The sequence below is a fragment of the Prorops nasuta genome, unplaced genomic scaffold, assembly GCF_024137725.1.
Source record: "Prorops nasuta isolate Cenicafe-Biocafe unplaced genomic scaffold, Cenicafe_Pnas_1.2 PNAS00081, whole genome shotgun sequence".
NCBI lineage: Eukaryota > Metazoa > Arthropoda > Insecta > Hymenoptera > Bethylidae > Prorops > Prorops nasuta.
The window spans coordinates 77,581-100,649 of NW_027116878.1; the positions used below are offsets into that span (position 1 = coordinate 77,581).

Here is a 23,069-nt window from a genome sequence, read left to right on the forward strand (position 1 = left end):
CGTGTATTTGCAAGCCAAGTGATATACATGAATACGTAGCTCGCTCGCGTTCTCCTATCTTTTTGTATAAGCATCAACGACTTGCTATAGATAGAAACGTGCGTATCTGTCTGTATCTGCGATGCATGCAACTGCCGGAAAAGAGGACAGAGAAGGCCGTTCTTTTCTCCGTTATTAAAATCAAATAAGACGCAATTATTCCGGACTAAACGCAGCATCGGAGTAAATATTTTTCTATTCACGTGTCGAAAGAGAGAGAGAGAGAGAATCCCTTGAAAAGTCGTATAATCCAAATGTCCAGGATCGAGATAATTATGCAAATATTAAAGTCACGTTAAATGTTTACGTTAAAGTAGGAAAAGTGAGAATTTTTTGAAAGGATTATCGCAAGTTTAGATATTTTTGAAAGGGGGATGCGCGCGAGGCTTCTGGTTTGATCCTTTCGATGCGACGGAGCATAACGTACGCACGGTATGTAAATGCAGAGGCAAGGTGTAACAATGATGCAACGCAATACCGATATGCAAATGGCAAAGCTCCGAAGCTTTTAAGACTGACTTATACATATATATAACTAGGTAATGTTCATAGTGGCGTTGTTGCGCGACGACTTATTGCTGTATAACGCTAGAAATTTCCCATTTAAAATATCCGAAAGAGTAAAAAGCTTTATGATTTGTATATACACAACTTTGAAAGATTTTTACCTCTGCCCTCTTATATTTATTTGCCTTCCCAAGGACTGCTCTTACAATCGTTTCTAGTTTTCTCTCACTCGTGTATTTTTATACGAGTAGCATAGACAGAGAAAGAGAGAGAGGAAAAAATCTGTCGAAATAGCAGCTCGCGCATGAGGAAGCCAAGAGGAAACCCTGCCCTTCCCCTTATTTCCTTTTTTACCCCGCTTTTAGCAGATTCGAATAACCCGAAATTCCTTTCTCTTCGATCCCCTCTTACTCCCCCCTCCCGTCTCCCCTTACTACCACAAATGCAGTCGAAAATCTCTCGAATTTCCACAGAAACTCTGGTTGGAAAATTTCGCGATGAGAAACTATAGTATAGTCGAATAATGCAGTATGACTTGTGTGTCTCTCTCTCTCTCTCTTTCTCTTTTTGTCTTACGATATAACTATTCATTCCATAGTCACCTTTCATTCAAAATATTCCAAATCTCTCGTGGAAATCTCAATTCACGAAGTAAACAAAAATCAAAAGGGTTGGTAAATACGAAATTTGTATAATATTTTATAACTTGCCGCGAAAAATGTATCACTGCTCGAAAATCATCAACCAAACGATTGGCAAAACGAATAATTAACGAAACTCGAAATTGCTCGATCGGTACGTTTCTTGTTGGGATTTATATATGTATATATACTAGAGGAAAATAGTGAGAAATAAACTTTCAACTCACTGGAAATAATTGATACCTACGATGAGTAGGAATAAAAAATTCATGGGAGAAATATGCAAGATTCTGAATAAATGTCAGATATAAAACATGAATTCCATTATTGAAGCAGCAATGATTCTTATTAACACCATACAGCCATTAGAGCATTAAATCTTGGATATTATCGAATCGAAGCTTCTTCGCCGCTGGAAGAGGTGTAAACTGAACGATGATAAAGGATAAAGGATCAAGGATATATAATTAAGGGACGCGCGAAAAGCACAATTGTATAGGTTTTGGCATTGAAGAAGAATATTAAGAAGAGAAAAAGGTCGCGCGGCGCGTATGCACGCGCGGTGAAGGAGACAAAAAAGTTTGGTAATTAAGGGAAGAGCGGAAGAAATTCGTATGTTGGTTGCATGGTTGTTGCTTGTTGGTCGGATTGAAGGGAAAGCGTTGGCTGGGTGAATGAGAAAGTTGCGCGCAAAGTGGTGTGCGAAGGGAGAGGTCTGAGCTATAGAGTATGGGGATATCGACGCGTTAAAAGCCTAAGGGTATCGAAAAGCTTCATAAAAGGCTCGGTGCTTGATCGAATCACGTCGGTAGGCTTCCATCTCTCCATGAAATGCTCTAGTTGAAATCTCCTTCAAACGCCACGGCTAAAAGCTCCGCCTAAAAATCAATGGATTTTATTTAAGCATTCCTTAACCATATTATAGCTATAACACCATCTTTCTCCGCTTCTTCATTTCTCGTTACATAAATGATATCCCTCGCATGCCAATATCACATCTTTTAACTCTAAGCCCTAGCTGAAATCAACGTGCATCCAAAATGGTTTATTTTGATAAAGCTCGCCATATATTATCAATGAGACCATGTTTTACGAAGCAAAAAAGTATGCTTTAAGCGAGAAATTGATTGACATGGGTTTTTAGGAAATATAAATGAGCTGGTGGGCTTGTCGAGAGGAAGAATAAATTATTGCAACGCTTGTGTGGCTCGAAAGAGTGGAATATTTGCAGGATAAAAGAGAAAATGAGAGAAAAATCAGTTGAGGAGTTTCGAAAAATCGTGAGAGGATAAACGTTGGTAGGAGATAGAGTTAGGTTTGGAGGTGCTCGTAGCTGTTATACCCTTTATATGTCAATCAATGTACAGGCAATCGATTGAAATGAAACGCTCTCTTGTACTATATCTATAAGACGGATCAAAGAGAAGGAGGCTGGAAGATCAATGGAATCCTGTTGAACCTCCAGCAATTTCACATCCCTCGCGCGGTCTAGAGTTATATATAATAGGACTAAGATTCTGCTTTTCCCATAGCTCGCATCAGATTCGACTAGCAGCCTGCACACTAAGACACTGCGGATGACTCGAATCTCCTCCTTGCAATTACATCGTTTTTTAATATATAATTCAACAGGTGCTTTTATTCAAATCTTCGTGGAAATGGTAATGTTCTTGGAATAGCTGCAAATATATCTGCCGCGCTGCTTCTCTCTTAATTATTATCATCGTCAAAGAGTTTCATGTTAAAGAACGTTTCTTCAGTTTAAATTAAATGCTGTTTACCTCTTTACGAATCAATATATAGGCAGGCTATATATTTGCGTGTGTGCAATGCATAAAGTATCGATCGCGAATGTTTCTTAGCGCGATAGGAGTAAAAAAGATTACACCGGCCGTTATAATATATGTATATGTTATAACAGGGGGCCTATTAAATTAGTACTCCCAAACCGATTATTCGAGAAATAAATAAAATCAACGTTAAAATATAGAACACTTACTTTATTCACAAATATCTACGAAACGGGAAGAAAAAAAAGGGAGAAGCTATACAGAGTGAAGGGTAGTTCTGCCAGGACTCACGCACACTTATTATACAATTCGGTCATCTTTCGTACTTGGCACTGAAGCAATCAGAAGGAACGGAAATAGAGGTAAAGGGGATTAGGCTGGAGAGAAAATGGAATACGCTGGGAAGGACGGAACGGTATACGGGAGAATAGACAAATCAGGGAAAAAAGGGAGAGGTAATACCGGCTACTCTTTCGCGGGTCCTCGAACGGCAGCAATCTTAATCTTCGATGGCGATACAGTTAGACAACTCAGTCGGTTGAATCTCGGAAAGCCCCTTACCATATGGCACCTTCGCGGAAAAGTACAGCATGGCAGCGGAATCGACAGTCCAGTCGACGGTAGGACGGCGTAACAAGGAGTGAGCCTTGTTCCTTCTTCTTGGCTCAATTACCCAGTTCCGTGTCTTCCTCATTTATACCTAGTAGCCAATCAATCGTCCTGACGGATAGATGACAGATAGCGTGATCCAATTAATCCAATCAATAGTCAGGATCGATCCTTGTTCCAGTCCATTCCGGAGTTCGGCACGAAACTGGATTGGCAGCACTGCTTGGAGATGATGTGGTAGTGTTGACTCTGATGGCGCGGACTTCGAGCACCGATGAGTGCTGGGACCGCTAGAGTAGGAGAAATAATGTAGGGACGGAAGAAGGACTAAGGCAGGGGCGGAAGGGGGAGGGGGATTACTGGGACGAGACGGGGACGGAACGGGGAAGATATGTACAAGAGATACAGGTCGGAGAAAAGAATGGAGAAGCTAGATAGATTTCATGTCACGCATCCATACCAATTCCTAATATTCACTCTTATCCCGCGTGCGGTAGTTACAGTACTCTTACTTAGAGGACTACATGAGCGACACACGAGAGATTATTCTCTCACAAACAGCAGTTAAAAAGGGGAACGTAAATATTTACAACGAGAGGTCGGGCGCGACCTCCCGGACTCCATGCTACGTCGAACCAAGTAAAACTACATGTCTGCGTTATACGCAACTTAGATAATTCGGTACTTTGGGTATTTATTCCCAGTCAGGGGAAGTAGGGTGGCACCGAAATAAAGAGAGAGGGGAGTGGGGAGAAGCAATGTGCTTAGTAACGTTTCACCACCACGTTACGATGTATATAAAGAGGAGAAAAAACTCACCGAAGGATATGAGTCCGCTGTTGAGCATGGATAACTTAATTTGACTGGGAATGGATGCGAGACTATGAGCTGGATTGAGATGGCGCTTCCTCGGTGGTTTTTCCTGCACCCTTGGCGCACTTCTGCTTCTGTGGTGATGGTGTTGCTTGCGATGCCCGTGCGAATGTGTCTGGGAAGCAGCTCCCCCTCCTCCAGTTGACGTGGCGCCGGTTCGGTCCGAGCCGAGGCTGCTCACCCCCAACCCCGTCGATTGGGTTCGTAACGACGACATCTTCTGCCGAGCAAAATACTCTATCATAATCCACACCTATACCCTGCACCTTATTATATATACACATCTAAATTAACAAATATTATAATGGAAAAGCCAAAAAATTCACTCTTTCTCCTCTCTCTCCCTCTCTCTCTTGCTGGAAAAACTATAAAAATTCTATATAAATTCTTACAGTTATTCAATTAAATGCAATCTTGCATATTTTTTTCTATACCCTTCTGCATATATATATATATATATATATATATATATATTTATTTACCATGCTGTACGCTTGTATATTGTTTCAAAAAGATTGGAAAATAGATGAAGCTCGGAGATTTGTTTCTCTGTAAATATACCATCTGCGTATAGAGCATAGTCATAGTCGAGAAATAGCCATGTATGGCTTTAGATTCAACATGCGGATGGACGTACGCACGGTCTCGTTGAGTTTCGAAGGTTAGTACTGGCATGCCAGCTGGCCAGCCTGTGGCCTCTCTGCGTCCTCTCTCTGTCTCTCTCTCTCTCTCGAGATATGTAACTCGACTCGATTCGACGGACGAATAAACGTTCGAGAGCACAGTGTCTTGCTGTGCTGTGCTTATATAATCTTCTTTCATTATATAGTTTAAAATGCACCTCGCGCTTCCAGCAAAGGGACAGACACGAGCAAATTTATATCGGTACTGCCAAATTAACCAAATCTTTTTCCAATACAGGGATCGACTTTCCTCTCTCCTCTCCCATTTCTACTGCAGGATAAAAAGTATGCGAGGACCCTATTGCGTCTCATTTCTTTTTTCTGTATATGCATGAATTCGGTTGCATCTCACGTTTCGAGACAAGAGCAATTTACCACGTGCATTGGCGATCAACACTTTCGGCCCAAGTATAATATTTATCATAATGTGTTTTTAACGAAAAGAGGCTACAAAAATTAAATCATTCTATGAAAAATGAAAAATTTTATTACAAGCGATCATGCTTTTAAAAGTATATGTACCCAGCTTTCGGACGTCCCAATACTTCTCAACAAAAACGCGTTAGACAATTAAAACAAATGTATTTATACAACTTTACTTTAAATAGACATAATTTAATGTAAAATAAATATTGCACCCTCAGAGTTTCGAGTGTCAGGTACGTATTTTCTTCTTTTATTTTAATTGCTTCTAGTGTTTTTAATGCGCCTAAAAGCTAATTGGTTCGAAACTTACGAGCGTCTATTAATTGCGCTGTTGCATGACTCACCCCGTCACTGCCATTCATTTTTATAACATTACGTTATAGAGGCTATACAGTAGCAAAGATAAATTACAAATGTAACTTTTTGAAAAACTTTCTGCTTGTTTGAAACATCAGAGATTATATCGGATCGTACCAAGTTGCATTAATTTAATAAAGTTAGCGTTTAAAATCTATTCCGTGTGCCAAGAAGTAGATAAAAAAAACTAAAAAAAGGTGCAGTTGCATACTTTAATTTAATAATAATTTTTAATTACGCGCCTGGCCTTTATTTACCGAAAAGCGAAAACTCTTAGTTATTACGTTATAAAAATAGATGAGTTTTGCTTATAATTACTATTTCGTATACTGATAAATAAAATTGATTAATTATATATAAATCCTGAATAATTCCATTATTATAACGAATGATTTTTTCTTTTTTTCTTTTCGTTATATATATCAATAAACTTATTCATGATATTAATAAACGTTGATGATTATTTTAATGGAAAGTGTTTATAGTGGCCGAACAATTTTGTTGAGAGTAAGCTTGACGAGACGAAAAGCCTGACTGACTGCGCGCGTAACGCGTGATATTTCTATATACTTGCGGGTATATTTGCTATATTCCGATCACAATGCAAAGTTTCTTGTTACATACGCGCGCAATTTGTGTTTCGAAGACGGGCCAAAGGGCCTGGGAATCAGTTTCATAATATCAACTATGACCATAACTATCGATCAAATACATCTATAGAGCGTTATGTAACAACAACGCGACAACAAGCACAAAATCTCTCCTCGAGTTTAATCGTCGGGCAAAACCCAATTGGAGTATACTTTTCTCTTTATAATTAGTCGGTAATATGTATATAGGTATAGGTATACTATTTGTACACATATAATTTGAGATTGCATAGCTTTGAAGAAAAAGAAAAAAGTATATCTACCTGTAATCATCTGGCTCAATGCGGCTATATATCGTCTTGAAATTACTGAAAAATGCTGCTGTTAGCCAACCAAGTTGAGAATTTCAAAACTTTATAAACTTACCACTCCCTTATCGGACCATTGAATTCTCAATGAGAGTTTTCAAGCTGTTTTAATTAACTTTTACATTTGGAGGAATAAGGTTAACAATTTGAAGGGTAGTTTAACGCGGGAATCAGATGAAAGGTTCAAAATATTAATGTAAATGAAGAGCTTTCGGGTCAGTCACTTACTGACTCATCCCGAATACCAACGGCCACTGTTCGAAAGTGGCTCGAACACTGAACTAGATTCAGGGCAATTTGGCATCGAGCTTAGCTTTCGAATATCAGGAAAATTTCACGAAACCTTATCCCATTAAATATGTTTGCTTCGAATCGTTCTATCCACATTCTATTTTAATGTAATCAGTATAATTATTTGTATACCACACGCGCGCGGGGTTAAGAATTCTCGAGGTTAACCAGTATGTAGTGGCTGAAAGAAAATGCTTGAGCGTAAGCTAGCTCTTACCTTCAGTTTCGAACAGGCTCTGATTATGCTCTTTACATAAGAGAGTCGGTCGTATTCGAAATATTCATTGAAAATTCTGTTGAAAATTTTGAAAAATCATTCTGTAATCAAGCCTCTTATACATATACGACTCGTATATACCTTTGTTACAACTAATCCCTAACTCTCCTATACAGGATTTTTAAGTGTGATGCAACATAACGTAATTATACAAATAAAGCAATATGTAAGAGTGCAGAAATACCAATTAGAGGTATCCTGAGAAATAAGAGGCGAGAGAAAAGTGTGCAGGGAATGAAAGAAATTCAATCAAATTAAGGGAGCTGTAATTGCAGCGAGACCGCATCTAGATATGATTGGAGAGAGAAATTAAATTTTCTCTTGCCTGCCGGTAGATAGATAGAGGAGGTAAAAGCAGGATAATTGTATTTGTATCATTGTCTTAATCACTAATCAGGTTTCTGCGCCTTCGTGAGATGCAACGGGGTTAATCTGAAATGGACAATAGGAGACAAAATTGTGCGATGCGATTAAACAAATTTCCCATGGAATATCTGCCATGTTTATAGCGAAAACGTACGTATCAAGAACCAGATAAATGGTAGGAGAAGGAGAGGGAGGGGGGGGGGGGGGTAACCTAATTTCATTTCCCTGCTTCCCCCCCCCCCCCCTCCCCCCGTGGGATAGGGTCGATCCTGTGGGCTAGCCGATCGTTGCATGGACTAGGTCATTCGCAGTAATAGAAACTACAGGTACTATATATAAATTATGTAAGGCAACTGCTAATGCAAGCCCATGGCAAGGGGAAGGGGGAGAGGGCCCTCCTCCAATCTTTCTCAACAGATCCATGTTTTAACCCTTTCTCAGGCATATATAAATATCCCAGAGTTGGATGTTCTCACCTCAATGCGAGAGTACAACGGTGCCACATTTATCTCTATATGCAAGTGGAGGGTGTAAATAATTATTGCTCCTTATATAAAATTACAGTAATACGTTCTTCTTCAGCAAGTTACAATTATATAATGTCTTTGATTAATGTGGACTTGTGCGTTAAAAGTTAATAGTTACATACATATATATTTCGAACACAGTGGTTTATTACTATAACTTTTGTCATGGGGAGGGAAAGGATTGGGGTGGAGAGCTGGTCTGGAGAGCTTTCCTTATAACGTTTAATCGTTGAAGATAGCAAAAGTAAGATAAGAATGATAGCGAGTGTATTGGATTTACGAAAAAGAAAAAGACTGGCAGCCTGGGAGGACTACGTGACGTCGCGAATAAAAGGAAAGGGAGAACGCGTCATTTTTTTTCTTTTCTTTTATGGGCTTTAGCAGATTATTCTGACCCCTCCCCCTCCCTCGAACTTCCCGCCTTTATTTATCGCCTCGACATACCAAGCGAGGAACTAAGAAGAGCAACACTATAGTATATAGTATTGCCAAGGGAAAGAGACGCAACAACCCTCTGATATCCAATAGCTAAGATCGATCCTTTAACGAGGCATGGTACGATGGAAAAAGCATCTACAGGGATTGTGGCAAAAATTACAATTTTTATGAATGCGCGGTACTTTAATAAATTTTCAGGCTCTTTTCTAATGTGAGAAAAGTTTTTTACAAAAGTACTTGATTAAAGCTCGCACAAAAAAGGCTTTTCTCTCCTATTTTTTCCCCCTTTCTTTTACCACTCTTTACTCGTCACTTTTTTGACTAATTATCTTGGCTAATGCTCAATTGGATATTGCCAACTAGCACGCACGCCATTGAGAGGGATAAATGTCGAGGAAAATTTTTCCTTCACACACAAAAATGCTTCTGTATACTACCTCGAGTGATCACGGAGATTGTTGAAAAAATTAATTTTCAGGTCTTCCTGGCACAAAGGCACCCGGGCCTCCGTATCAACACTTTACATTTCAGTACATTTTTCTCTCGTTCCAAGTAGATTCTTCTGGACAATGAGGATGTAATAATAATATTAATAATAGTAATTTTAACGATCGAATACAAACAACTGGAGTATGAAAGAAGAATAGTTTCCTTTTTTAACCTTTTCTAAAGAGACGAAGACTTTTTCATTTCTGATGAGTAGAATTGGGTATTTGTTGTAATAAAAAATAAATAAGAAGTAACGGAGTTGTGCACCTGCAGTCTTATGGAATTCATTTTGGTTCGTATACCGCAAGTTCTCGAAGAGGCAAGCTTTCAAGGCTTACGAATCGAGAGCTCCGTTGCTGGGTTTATTTTTAAATGTTCTGTAAGCATTGAACGACCAAGCTTTCCTGTTCTCGAAGGTCGGTTATTGACCAGCCACGACCTCTAAATTCCTCACCACCGCGGTTTTATTACACAAAATATCTCAGCTGTTAGTAAAGTAGTATAGGTACAATGAGAAATTTGCGATCCGTACAAATTTTCGACACAAGAACAAGTAATAATCATGCATCTCTAAATGAATTTATTTTTTTGAGAAAAGCACAACCAACACTGATTCTTCACGAGCTATACGCGTATAGATATATCGTTACTATATACATACATATATATATATATATATATATTTAAAATAAAAAGTCTACGCGTACAGGCGTAACGGTGTGGGAAATTACGGTATAAGAAAGAAAAATATACTATATGCAGCACGCGTACACTGTATAAGAAGAGTACGTGCATGGTTCACATGATATTTTAATAATGCGGATGATTGGGAAAAGAGTTGAAGATATATAATCTAATTGGTGTGTGTCTTTTGAACTGCTAGCTCTATGTATAATTCCGAGTACCGTTATGCTAAATGCATCGAGAATTTTTTACCATGGATATCCCGAGAAGAATCTCAGAGAAAGGGAGAAAAGGATTCGGAAGGAATAACTGGGGAAGAGTTTGTCGAAAGTTTTACATTGCTTGAAATTCGCGAGGCTGCTTCTACGTGTGTATTTCTTTTCGAGTGAAATCGATTCTGCCGATGCACATCCTGTACATACTTGGAAACTTGCTCCCCTCTCCAAGTTTTTATGATAATAGAAAAATAAGCAATGCCGTAAAAACTTAAAATTCCATTTTCTCAAAAATTTATAAATAAAAAAATGCTGAATTTAAAGGTAAAACTAAACTTTATATCATCATACCATTATTGTAAGAAGAAGAGAGTAGAAAAGTTGGTGAAATCCAATCGGATTATGGCTGATGAAAGATCAAACGTTTCAGTATATATAAACATGCAATTGTATTGTACGTGAAACTTGGCTTTTTAATTTTCTTCGCATTGCTGCATAACTACTGCATCGATCGATTATTGTCTATAAATAATATGTTGTGATAACCAACGAGAAAAAGATATCTTTGTCCCGATTATTTATGTATATCGACTGAAGAGAATAGGATGAGCGAGTGTCCGAAATGTGGGAAAGGGAATTGAGACAAATAGTTTCTAGTACATTGAACACTCGAATATCAACGTAGTGGACGATAGCGAAAAACCTTGAAGACTGAGAATCCTCGACCAAGTCCGAGAAATCTGAAGCTCCCAAGAACGTGAGCCACGCTTACGAGGCGAAATATCGAAAAATTCAAGTTTTCCCCTTTGATCTCTCTTGCGCTGAAAAGTAAATTCTCCTCCAATAAAAATCCACCGATTCACTGGGCGCTCATAATAGAATCGACTGGGCCTACAGTCGCATGCATCTTACTCGTATATAGTATATAATAACGAGTGTCGAACGTAATTTTCCATTTCAATTGAATTTAATTCATATTATTTTCTTTATTCTAGGTATGAAAGATATTGATAAAATCTAGCTTCAGAGGACCAAACCTTCTCACGCAAGAAAATTAGAATATACCTATATATATTTTCTAGCAAAGTTTCTCGAGACAAGAAATTGCGGTTACCGCTTAATTGCATGGCAAGGTATTAAAATGTGTAACTTTATAAGCTCCCCATTAAGAAAATTATGACTGATGCATGTGTATGTGTATATACACATATATATATATATATATATATATATATATATGTATATACATATTCATTGATCCATGCCATCCAACTGGCCGTAATCCCCGGTGCTGATTGAATTCTAATTGGGACTCGGGCGAAATCCAGACTTGACAGCTAGCATCCTGTGGAATAATGTTTGGCCTGAGGGATTATATGAGCAGCTAAATAGGCAAATAAACCTTACCTACTTTGTCTAATCCTTTTTCTTTTCCCTTACATAAATTGCCCCAAGTCTTTTGATTAAAATTAAAATGAGTATACATTAAGGAAGAACATTTAATAAGTAATAGATGAAATTTTCATGGCGAAAAAGTCATAAGGTTTATGACAAGAGCAGCTGATGACTCTCGCATGCATATATAGTATACAGGCCGTGGTTAGCAAGATTTAATTCTCATCTATTGAAACATTCGCCGACAGAAGTAAGAATAAACTTAACCTGCAGTGCAGGATAATCACCGGTAAATTATCAAGCTCGAGTAATCAGAAGAGCGATAGAGAGAGAGAGAGAGAGAGAGAAGAAGGAATGAATTTATAAAATAATTAGTAGAATATTTCCCCCGCGCGATTCTCTTGATCCAAGTATATTTTAGAAAATAATAATATATAGGAAGAAAATGGTGTATTTTCATCCTAAAAGAAAAATACATACATCGAAAATAACAATGAACAAAATCGTTGGATCGCGCACAGGGAGCAGCCTATGCTTATCGAAAAAAAAGTCTATACGTATATATAGAAAGCTTGTCCAAGCTGCGCGCAATTAGCGTTTTTCACTATAATAATCGTCCTGAGGTATAATATGCGGCGTTTAAATAATTTCAACGTTTGAAATTTCTCTATGACACAACAACTTTGCTTCTTTAGGAAGTTTAATTGTGTAATTCATTGGAGAGAGAGCCCCATATATATATATATATATATATATATATAGCTATTTTGCGTTGGATGATCAACTTTTAAAAAGTTGATTTTTGCCGTGGCGGCGAAGCATTCTGCTCATCCCTCGCGAATATTCTCCTGATGCGTCCGCGTGCCTGCCTTTGTCACTCACGAGCTTGATACGATCAGCGCGTCCTCCTTTTGCTCATGCATTATTATACGTCCGTTGACATCACAACTAATTTCAATTGCATTCGTCATGGGGTTAAAACTACATAGTTGGAAAGGTTCATTAAATAAGCACAAGTAGCGACTTATGACGGTGAACATTCGAACATAATGATTGCAGCTAAAGTAAGCGTATATAGAGTCGTGCGGCGTAGTATTGGCTCGCGTCCTCTCTTTGCAAAGACATGCATGCAACTACATATATATATATAAAGAGAGCAAACGGTGTTGAAAACGCTATGCGATGTACAATCCAGGGAACTTTATCGTAAAAGCACGAAATTTTAGAGTAATACTCTTAAGAGATACTGCATTATACTTTTGAAATTAATTTTTCAACAATTACTCGCTAAAAACTGTGCAATATTTAGCAATTTAATGGAAAGACTCTCATAAACTTTGACTACATATTCACTGATGATAATATAAAATCTTATAAAAATGATTCTTTCACACATGCATTTGAGTAAAGACAAATTTAAGCTTGGCCCTGCAGCAATATTAATCGCTAGAATGTAGAAAAATTTGCATCAACTATTGACAAAATATAGAGTTTTAGCATTTCGATTATTATTTTCTTTATTTTGTAAGAAAGCATATTTATCGTGTATGAAAATGTATTGTACTTTTATTTAGAGATAATATTGGCGCGCGATTGACTTGCATATCTATTGTTTATATTATTACTGTGAGATGAAGCGAGAGAGAAAATTGGAGTTGACCATAAGAGAAGAATTAAAGTATTTACATAGTGATCCTATTTCAAATAACACTCGCGCTGCAGGCCAATTGGTTGATTTATACCATCACTTTCCAGCATCATTAAACTTTCGCGTTAATTAATTTTTAATCGCCTTTGTCAGTTGAACGTATGAAGGATTGGTTGAATTGTGAAATAAAGTAGATGAGGTATATGGTGTATCACACCGAGATTCTACAATGTGTAGAAAAAGTGTGATTAAAAAGCTGAAAAGGTCATAGAACATCATATATATATGTATATATACATATAATTGTGCTGTGATCGAGATATATACGAGCGGTGAATATTTTTAAGAACCAATCGTACAAGTTTACGTGCCGTATAAATTATGTAGTTCCATTACACCTATAGCTGTGGGTTACCCAGCCCTGTTTCACAGCCATAATGTACCGTAAGAGTTATTGTTATGGAACTATATAAATAGTGCAAAAATGCTCCATGCTCCTCCTCTCACCTCTTTATCAAAGAAATTTGCATGCCAATGATTTAATTTGAAAAGAAAGTGATAACTCTCTGCTAGCATTATTATTTATATACATTGCAATCTTTAGGGAAGCTTGTGATTTCCGTGGCTGCATGATGAGACGAGCGAGTAAGCTGCGCGCGTGCGCGTCTTTATAAAGGTGAAATATAGAGGAGCTCGGTAATCGTAACCCTGGATGTGTAAAATTTCTTCAATTTCACTAATCCCAGGGGAATTATTTCTTATAGGGCGGACGCGTGCGCGATAGTTGCTGGAGAAAATCTGTCGAATAGTCCCAGCAGTTGGACGTCTCGCGAGGTTGCCACCCTCATTCTGCCTGACTTGTTTCGTTTACACGCTCCTTCCGCCGCGGCCGCCTTCAGACTCTGTTAGAGCACTACTCCGTTATTCCCCGTCGTAATAAGTTTTATGATGAAACGCGCGGCGTGCGCATCGTAAATAATCGGGAAATCCCGTGGCGAAAAAAGAATCGCCTAACCTAAATTTTCATGTATACATGGAACCTCTCTTCGACATACGAATTGGCCTGCTAAATTTAAGCAATCGCAAAAATATTCGCCCACCTAGACATTTCCCTCTCAAAAGTTTCCAAATAAAAAGAGAGTCCTGCATATATATGTATACTATAGTGTATGTACGTGTAGAGGACGGGCACCACATTTGAAATGACCCGGACGATTAATGTAAAATTCTGCTTATCTTTGTAATTATAAGAGATAAGAATTTTTCGTAAAAAAACATTGTGTTCGGTGCTAATGGAAAAATGCTTGAAAAGGTTGTTGTGTAAAAAATTGAAATCTTTCATATCTATACCGTAGCTATATATATACATATATAGGAATTAAAAGAAAAGGAGACTTTTATGACCATGACCCGATAGTGTGTATTTGTTTAGGGAAGGGAGGATGGGTGTGTGTGCGGAAAAGTCATTCGAAGCACGCAGATATACGCGTGCATAAATTGTCAAACCTTGTGAATTTGTGGATTCTATACAATATGCATGCAGGAAATATCCTATATATATCGGATAAGAGTAAATAAGCCGTGGAAATTTCGCACGGTTAAATTGCCTCTTTTGGCCTAGTAAACACGCTGATAAATAATCAAATACATATCCCTTGAGCTCGTCGTCGAAGGAACGTTTCAGCTTCGTCTCTGCGATGCGCCATTCCGTTTTAGCCGCGACATTAATGTATTACGGCTCATTAGGGCCGAAGCATATAATTCCGGAATAGAGTTTATCGGTAAACTCGCGTTCTCTCGAGATGAACGTGACGATGGAATATGGCAAAGCGTCTGGAGAAATATAAAAGTAACGTGTCATACGGAAAGGAAAAGCTGCCTTGCATGCGGTGCACAGCCGTGCCATGGGTTTTCCTTCCTGCTAAATACATCATCCATCCCCTTGCTTCTATACGGCCGTCATACTTATATCATAAGAAAACTGCTGCTACTCTTTATACCTATAAGATTATAATTTTGCAGAGAGAGTGTGTATATATATATATGTATAAGTGGTGGTTTCGTGCGGGGATTTAAGTAAGGGCATGCAAGGGGCTGCTTTTGGCGATAACGATCAAAGAAATGGCAAGTTCATCCAACATGAACAAATTGATCGTACACGTTTTTCCTTTGAATTTCGCGTTAAACCGTTGGTCGATGGTATATACATACGAGTGGGGCAGCCGGCAGGACGGGCACGGCCACCAGGCTGCACTATAAGTTTTTCGCTTCGCGCTCTCTCTCTCTCCGCTATTGAGCGCCCGTTATTTTCAACGGACAGCCACTTGAGATATCCCTCCATGTCCATGCTGTACGTCATATCAATATAGTTATACGTGTCACTACTACATACACTGCACATGTATATATATATATATATATATATATATATATATATACGCATATTCCTATATGTACTTTTCATCGAGATACACACAAGAGTCCAATCACAGCCACGCGTACATATATGTATTTACTATATACATATATCTGATTATCCGTTTGTCCAAAGCTGACAGGACTGTCACGAGCAGCAGCCCTTACATTACACACGTGGACGTTCGAATAACCAGCTCGCGTCGTCCACCAGTCCGACGTTTCGAAAAATAAAAAAAAATCTACTTGGAACGTTTTATCGCTCTTTCTTTCTTTCCTTTCGCGTTTGGTTTTTATACTTTTCCTGTTTTCTTTTTTTTCTTTATCAATTCTTTTTTCTGACAAAAATACCAGTTTAACGGTATACAGCAGAGCTAAGGGAAATTGCACCAGGCATTTCTCCCTTGCAAAACAAGGTTGCTCGTCCTACAGCTTTACGAAAGAATATTATTAAATTGGTCCGTGGTAAATTAATGGATGGAAAATTAATCGAGGATCGACGCGACGAGCCGCTTAAATTCACGTAAGATGCAAATTAATGTTTAGCCTTTGCGCGAGGCTGTTGCATAAGGGATGCTCCATTTTACTAGTGATTATATGGTATTCTGGGTGCACACGCTTCATATGCAGCCGCGAGTTGCATCGTACAAGTGGTAACACACAGATACTGTTTTCCTAGTTGAACTAAGTGACCAATTGCAGAAGTGGTGTATGTATAAAAAGCACGCGTTGGACCGGCTCGTGCCAATAATTGTGTGGGAAACCAACGATTCTATATGTGTAATGCGAGCGTCCGCGATCGTAAATTGAACATTTTAATCCTATTATATTTAAATAATAATAATAATACTTGTGAAAGGGGATATTGCAGAACGCGCGAGCTACCCCGAAGGATCGTTGGCAGATTTTCTCTTTTCCATTCGCTATAATAGCATTTGATATCTCCTGCTTCGTTTTACATATACATATATACATGTATATATATAATTAATATAATTTAGGGTGTGGAAGAGGGTGGAGGTTGGTTGGCTGGGGTTATAGTCGGTTGCAGGGCGGTTGGAAATGTCGATGCATGCAGGGGGTCGATAGGGTGCAGATATTCGAGGCGAGAAAAGGGTTTGGATGTCGGACGCGCGATGAAATAGGCGAGTGACTATCGGGAGCGGTCTAGCATAAATGGAAGTTTAACTGCAGGAGGAGCTAGGCGAGCGTGAGACGTGAGTTGGCAGCAGGAAGGAGAGACTTTATCGTCAAATGCGCGCTGTGAAATTTAGCTCCAAGAGGAAAATATCATAGAGTTTGGGTTACAAAAGACTTTAATGGTTGAGACGATCGAGTCGAGGAAACAGCATGATTATCGCAGAATGCGTGTATACGAGATGAGGAAAGGGATGTTGAGCGTAGGGGGGGGGGGAAGATGTGTGTGTGTGTGTGTGTACGAGTTTCGCTAAGAAAGAAAGTGTACTCTCGGCTAGATTTGGCCGTCCGTCAGTGGGCTGGCCGCCTTGCCAATTACATGGCTCGAATCTCGAGGTCACCGAGACTACTCGGAACGGGGAGCAACGCACCCCTGACATTGCGCAAGAATAAATTCTCAGGACAACCCCGATACCTTTCCTTCCTCATCAATCTATACTATATATTTCCTCGCGAGAAAACTATAGCAGCTAGCTTACCGCGTGTATTTGCATGGCGCGAAAATATAATGATTGTATGTGTATATGGTTGAGAGAGAGAGAGAGAGAGAGAGAGAGAGAGAGGCATGCGGGAGCAAAGGCCAGTCGCGCGCGGAGTAAGGAGTACTGGGAGGATATTTGTGAGGAACGTTAAAGGGGGCCGGCCGAGGGGATAATTCCGATGGTGCTACTGGATTGCACGGGGATGCAGGCCGATGCATATATGGAAGACATACCACCGTCAGTGTCAGCAGCCGCCAGCCAAGGAATTCTCTGTGGAAGGAGGAGGCGTCGGCTCGGCACACGCGTCAGTGACACGCGGCCTGACTATGTTTCGCCAACACCACTTGTCCGCAGTCCAGTTCGACTCCAACTCCTCGCACCCAGCAAATCCTTAAATCCCTAAAATCCTCTCTCCCTCTCTCACACACACTTTATCCAATTATCCTCGAGGAATAGGTAATTACCGGTTGCGTATATATAGAACTGACGAAAAATTACACTGCGATAACAGGTTGGCCAAATTTTCGTGTCGCGAGGGTTAAATTAAAAAGCACGTATGCAAGTGCGAAAGTGTTGCTGGTACATTGGTAGGACAGTTGATGGATTTCTGACAGCGTTAACGACGGCTACGCTGACGTTGGCCAGCTCGACAGCGACGACGGCGTTAACACGATCACGAGGTCCGTGAGAGACTGAGTAGTTTGTCAGCCGAGTTGGATTTTCTTGCCGACTAGGAGGAGATGGAGGTGGAGGTGGTGGTGGTGGTGGTGGTGGTGATGGTGGTGGTGGTAGTGGTAGTGGTGGTGGTAGTGTCGGCGGCAACGGCAGCAGCCTCGGCGCCGGGACGTCCGCGCGGTGGTGGCGTCGGCAGCGGTAGCGGTGCAAGGGAAGGGGACGCCCCGGCGTCGGAGTCGGCGTCACGGCGCTTCTTCGCCGAGGGCGTGGTCCCCAACGCTCGGATCCATCTCACGAAATTTCAACATAGTCTTCTTACCCAGGCCCTTCGAAAACTTCCTCCTCTCTCTCTCTCTCTCTCTCTCTCTCGAGAGAGAGAGAGAGAGAGAGAGAGAGAGAGAGAGATCCATAAGATATTTTGTAATCTCGATGTACGTTCTCCACAATCCTCAAATAAATCAACTGCAATTTCTCATTTTTATTTAATACTAGCTCTTTGCGAATAAACCAAGCCAGCTCTCCACCCAGATTATATTCCAACTGCGATACCTGCAAAATCTCGTCTCATTATAAGACTCTATAATGATCGAAAGTTTATACTCGCCACGTTTCTTCGAGTCGTCACATTCGTAGAGTACCGAATTTCTTCAATTTTTTAGATAAATTAAGCTGCGTTATGGCTTTATTACAAAAATAGTATATATATATATATATATATATTTATGTATATACGCTATGAGGCTCTCGAAAGCAATATCTTTATTACTACCGACAAAACTGATAATAACGCTAATAAAGCGTATAACAAAATACACAAATGCCATGTTTAATGGACCAAGTGGAAATTTGTCTTTTGCCAGAGACGCTACTACTATACCGAAGGAACACTCCAGTCGACCAAGCCCTTTCTGATGTTATGACAACACAACAACATCACCACTCTCCCTCTGCTCCTTCTCTCTGTTGGAAAATTTTGGAAAACTTCCATTCTCCATTAATTTCATATATATTTTTCTCCTATGAAAATACCATAATATTATCTTTAACTTATCTATTATATATTGATTTTTATACGTGCTTATTATGCAAAACTCATTTCCTCGAAACTATACATGCAAGACGTATAATCTAATTTCAACAAGAGAAGAGGAAAAAATATTTAGAAAAGAGGCAGAAAAATAACGTTGGTATATCATTAAGTATATATACTGCTTTTAAGAAAAGATTTAAAGCTTAAGCTGTAAGATAAATGTAGCGATCCGACTGTACCATTTTCTTTATCTTCGCTACTTCCACAATTGTTTTTGGAATCCAGTGGTTCTTCGATTCGAGGCCGTCTGAACACACACACACACATGAATAGTTACAGACAATAATGTACAAATAAAAATCCTTTTATACAGAAGATTTGTGTGAATAAAATATTATTGTTTTATAATTAATGAATAACTCTCTCTTCCCTAAATTCGAAAGCCATAATTTATATCGTGGCAGAATATGCTTTTGTTTCCTCGAGAAAGGAAGATTCTTGGCTCGATGTAAATATGCTATATAGTTTTTTGGAAGCGTCTCAGCGATGATCTTATTCCAAGTCTAAAGCTTAGGGAGTGTTCGGTGACACAGATTTCCCGTCTCTCTATATATGCATCGTGAAAGCATATTTCACCGCATTGACACTCGCTTTGAATAAACGAAACGATGAAATGTTCGCTTTTGAAAAAAAGACACTTTTAACGTTTAACCAGAAAAACCTTTATATACTATATATATATATATATATATTTAAACTCACACACGATCTCTATCCAAATAAAACTAATCCACATTTCCAACCAACTTGGTCGATCGAAACTTGAAAAATGTGCCACTATAACAAACTACTAAAATAATAATATAGAAAGAAAAGAATTAAATATGCCTTTAAAGATCGCCCCTTCGTCCTCTCTCTCTCTCTCTCTCTCTCTCTCTCTCTCTCTCTCTCTCTCTCTCTCTCTCTCATGGTGTATATATATACTTATATGCATTCCTGCTTGAAATATAGTTGTTAAAATTATTAAATTTTCTGAATCTTTATAGATAAGGATATTAGTTTACATACAGAAGTAAAGAAAATGAAAGTAATTGAAATACTTGTGTGATTATTCACAATGATTTCTTATTTAGTTTCTCTCGCTTAAACAAAATCCTGTCATACAATTTCTCTATCATATACGCAGACTTTCCAGGGCATTATACTTAGTACTTTTAGGCGTAAAAACAGCCATTTTCTGTGACTATTTTCAACAATCCACAATAATGACAGTTTTATAATATATATTAAAAATCATTTTTACTAGAGAATAAATGTTTTAAAATATCTTTCATTTTATTGCGCGATATCCTTTTATTTTGTTGATGTATATCAATTTGAATTTTTAACATTCGGAAACTGATTAATATAACGCTTAACGTATTGAATTAAGAAAAAAAATTACCAAGCACAGTAAAACGTCTTGATGACATTTAGTATGGTTTACCCTAAACTTCAACCTCATTTAGTAGGTCGATTCTTGTTCAAAAGAGTTATAAAGTCCCTACCTCCTGTACACAGGTCTCCTATGTCCAGTAGCCAGGAGCTATGAGAATTTTTGAGTTTTTGAAAGTCACGCGACTGCATGGCCAAGTAAAATTATTTTCAAGAAAATGTAGAACGCCGCTGCATAGCTAACAGCTACTGCCAATAGTGTAAATCGTTGAAAAAAGAAGAGTGAAAAACAGCTGTTTCTGCATCTAAAAGTTGGAATACCTTGGAAACTCCACGTGTCAGAGCAGTTTTACGAGCGGATTCGACTCGAGGCAGAAAAAATGGATGAAAAACCAATGGCATATATCTCTAGTACTAAATTCCTTTTATATAAAGACATATATAAATTATTCATTTATCACCGCCTTCAATTTCTAATTGCCCCATCTCGTATAGTTTTGCAGAAAATTCTTATATAAAATTGCATATACTTTTAACAATAGCATTGTAGCATGGCTGCTGATGAAATGGCAGATTATTTCATTCCAACGGCTCTCGTGTGTCTTCTAATGGAGTATCAATTGATATATATATATATATATATATATATAGAGAGAGAGAGAGAGAGAGAGAGAGAGAGAGAAAATTAAGACATTGAAAATGATTGACCATCGAGTTTAAAAGTTATCTGATGTTTAAAAGGAGAGAAACTTACGTCTCTCTCTCTCTCTCTCTATATATATATATATATATACACATATAGATTGCATAATAATTCTATATGTAAAGTAGCATAAAGGGTAGAGAAATAGAGCGGTATAAAGTATGGAGATTGTATATTAGGAAGAAGAGTGAGATTAGATTCGAGTCATTAATGGCAGCGGGATATTGAATTACACATGGTCGAGACGGTGGTCGACCTAAGGTTGAGGAAGCGCGCGTTTAGTGTGTATAGGTGAGAAATTCTTTGAGCCGTAGTACGTGCGAGCCGCTCTCGCTCAGTCAGATTAAGCTTGCGTTTTAGACCTGCAGCTTCTCGCGCGCACATACATCATTTCACAGCCCTATTATTATTTCGCGTGGATTTTATTTTGGCACATTGACAGAAAATCACGCTTTCTTATTCGCACCGCGCACCGAAATCCTTTTTATTCGGATTTAGAAAATTTCTCGTCTATACAACGGCTTCATTCCCACTGTATCATCTCAAATATCGACCGAATTGATGATGAAATAAAAAAACGCACAACAATGAAAGATCTGTTGGGCAAACCGGTTATCGATGAGCGGTTTATGGTAGACGAAGCGTTCTTTCAATGCTACATATATTATAGAGACGTATGTACGTGTGCGACAGTTAAGAAATGGCAAGTTTTTTTTTCCGCCAAACATTTGCCGATATAAATGTTTTGCGACGGAAAACGAGGCGTGGACCTGACCCAATTGGACCGAGACGTAAGACGGCGTAGGAATATCGTAATAAAACGCTTAGGTGACATGCCTGGCGGTCCACGTCGGGCAAGGTTAAACGACGACCCTCGAACTTATAAATAACTACGAAACACCCCCCTCCCTCATCTTTCCCCTCCACGGAACGTGTTAACTCCGACAAGTGGAGCCCGTACGTCGACTCAATCTTCTTCGCGAACCTTGCTAAATCATATAACTATTATACGGGGTGTTCGTAAAGTCTCATCGCTCTCCCCCATTATTAATTATATTGAGAAACGCGAAATGCAGTTGTAAACAAATGTAAAAAAAAAGGCTACGAATCTTTCTTTATTTTCTTACTTTTTCTAGACTAATTTATGGCGACACTTATTTGACCTCGAAATGTTCTATGGATATAATAGAAAAGTAAAACCGATTTTTCAAACGAAACCACCCTGTTTTTATTGGATATTTTTGTAGCCTATCTACGAAAAGCTTTGCAAATCCCTCTCACAAGTTTTTCACTTCATTCGCGCAGTTGTTTGGGAGAAATTTTCATTTGAAAATGCTGATAGGCGTAGGTCTCTCTGAAGTAGTGCATGTGCTTGTGTGGCCGCGGGTATACGCGCATACACATTCGTATCTGTGTTCGTGTGCATTTATTATTTCAAATGGAAATATTTTTTAGACAACTGTGTGGATCAAATGATAAATTCCAAAGTGTTTTGGAAAGCTACCGGCCGGGATAAAAGCTATATATAGATGATTATATGCATGCTATAAGAAACAAACGGTTGTATAGAAAAAACAAAAAAATTCCCCTTGTATGACTGTTCAAAGTGAAGTAAGTACCATTAGGAAAATAAAAAACAAAACGTGTTTTTTTTTACTTTGCTTGAAATTAATAATTCTTAAGATTATTTATATAGGAGGAGCAGATTTTTTTGTACTATGAACATAATTCTTCTTAACAGCATCGTGTCATTCCCTTTAAATTCTAATTCTTCCTCATTATTTCTTTAGGTTTTTTTAGTAATTTAATAAAAGTAAATACATGCATTTCGGTATAAGGAAGATTTGGTACGGAATATTATTGCAAAATCCGCAGTCTAATATAAGGAACAAATATATTCGTTTCTCGACGAGAGAGAAT

At 38.6% G+C, this 23,069-nt stretch overlaps 1 protein-coding gene across 6 annotated transcripts in view; it reads right to left on the minus strand.

Moving 5' to 3' along the window:
- Positions 1-23,069, minus strand: part of Ptp36E (protein tyrosine phosphatase 36E) — an 82,845-nt gene that overhangs the window by 59,087 nt on the left and 689 nt on the right. For 3 of the 6 annotated variants that reach the window (XM_066745752.1, XM_066745753.1, XM_066745748.1), the window contains exons 1-2: positions 17,541-17,979; positions 4,406-4,679 (exon numbers count right to left, since the gene is read on the minus strand). In XM_066745752.1, coding sequence (XP_066601849.1) covers positions 4,406-4,676 — 271 coding nt within the window. In that variant the 5' untranslated portion in view covers positions 4,677-4,679; positions 17,541-17,979. Of the gene's footprint in view, positions 1-4,405; positions 4,680-17,540; positions 17,980-23,069 lie in introns of those variants that run through there. The other 3 variants (XM_066745750.1, XM_066745749.1, XM_066745751.1) reach the window with 3 other exon arrangements.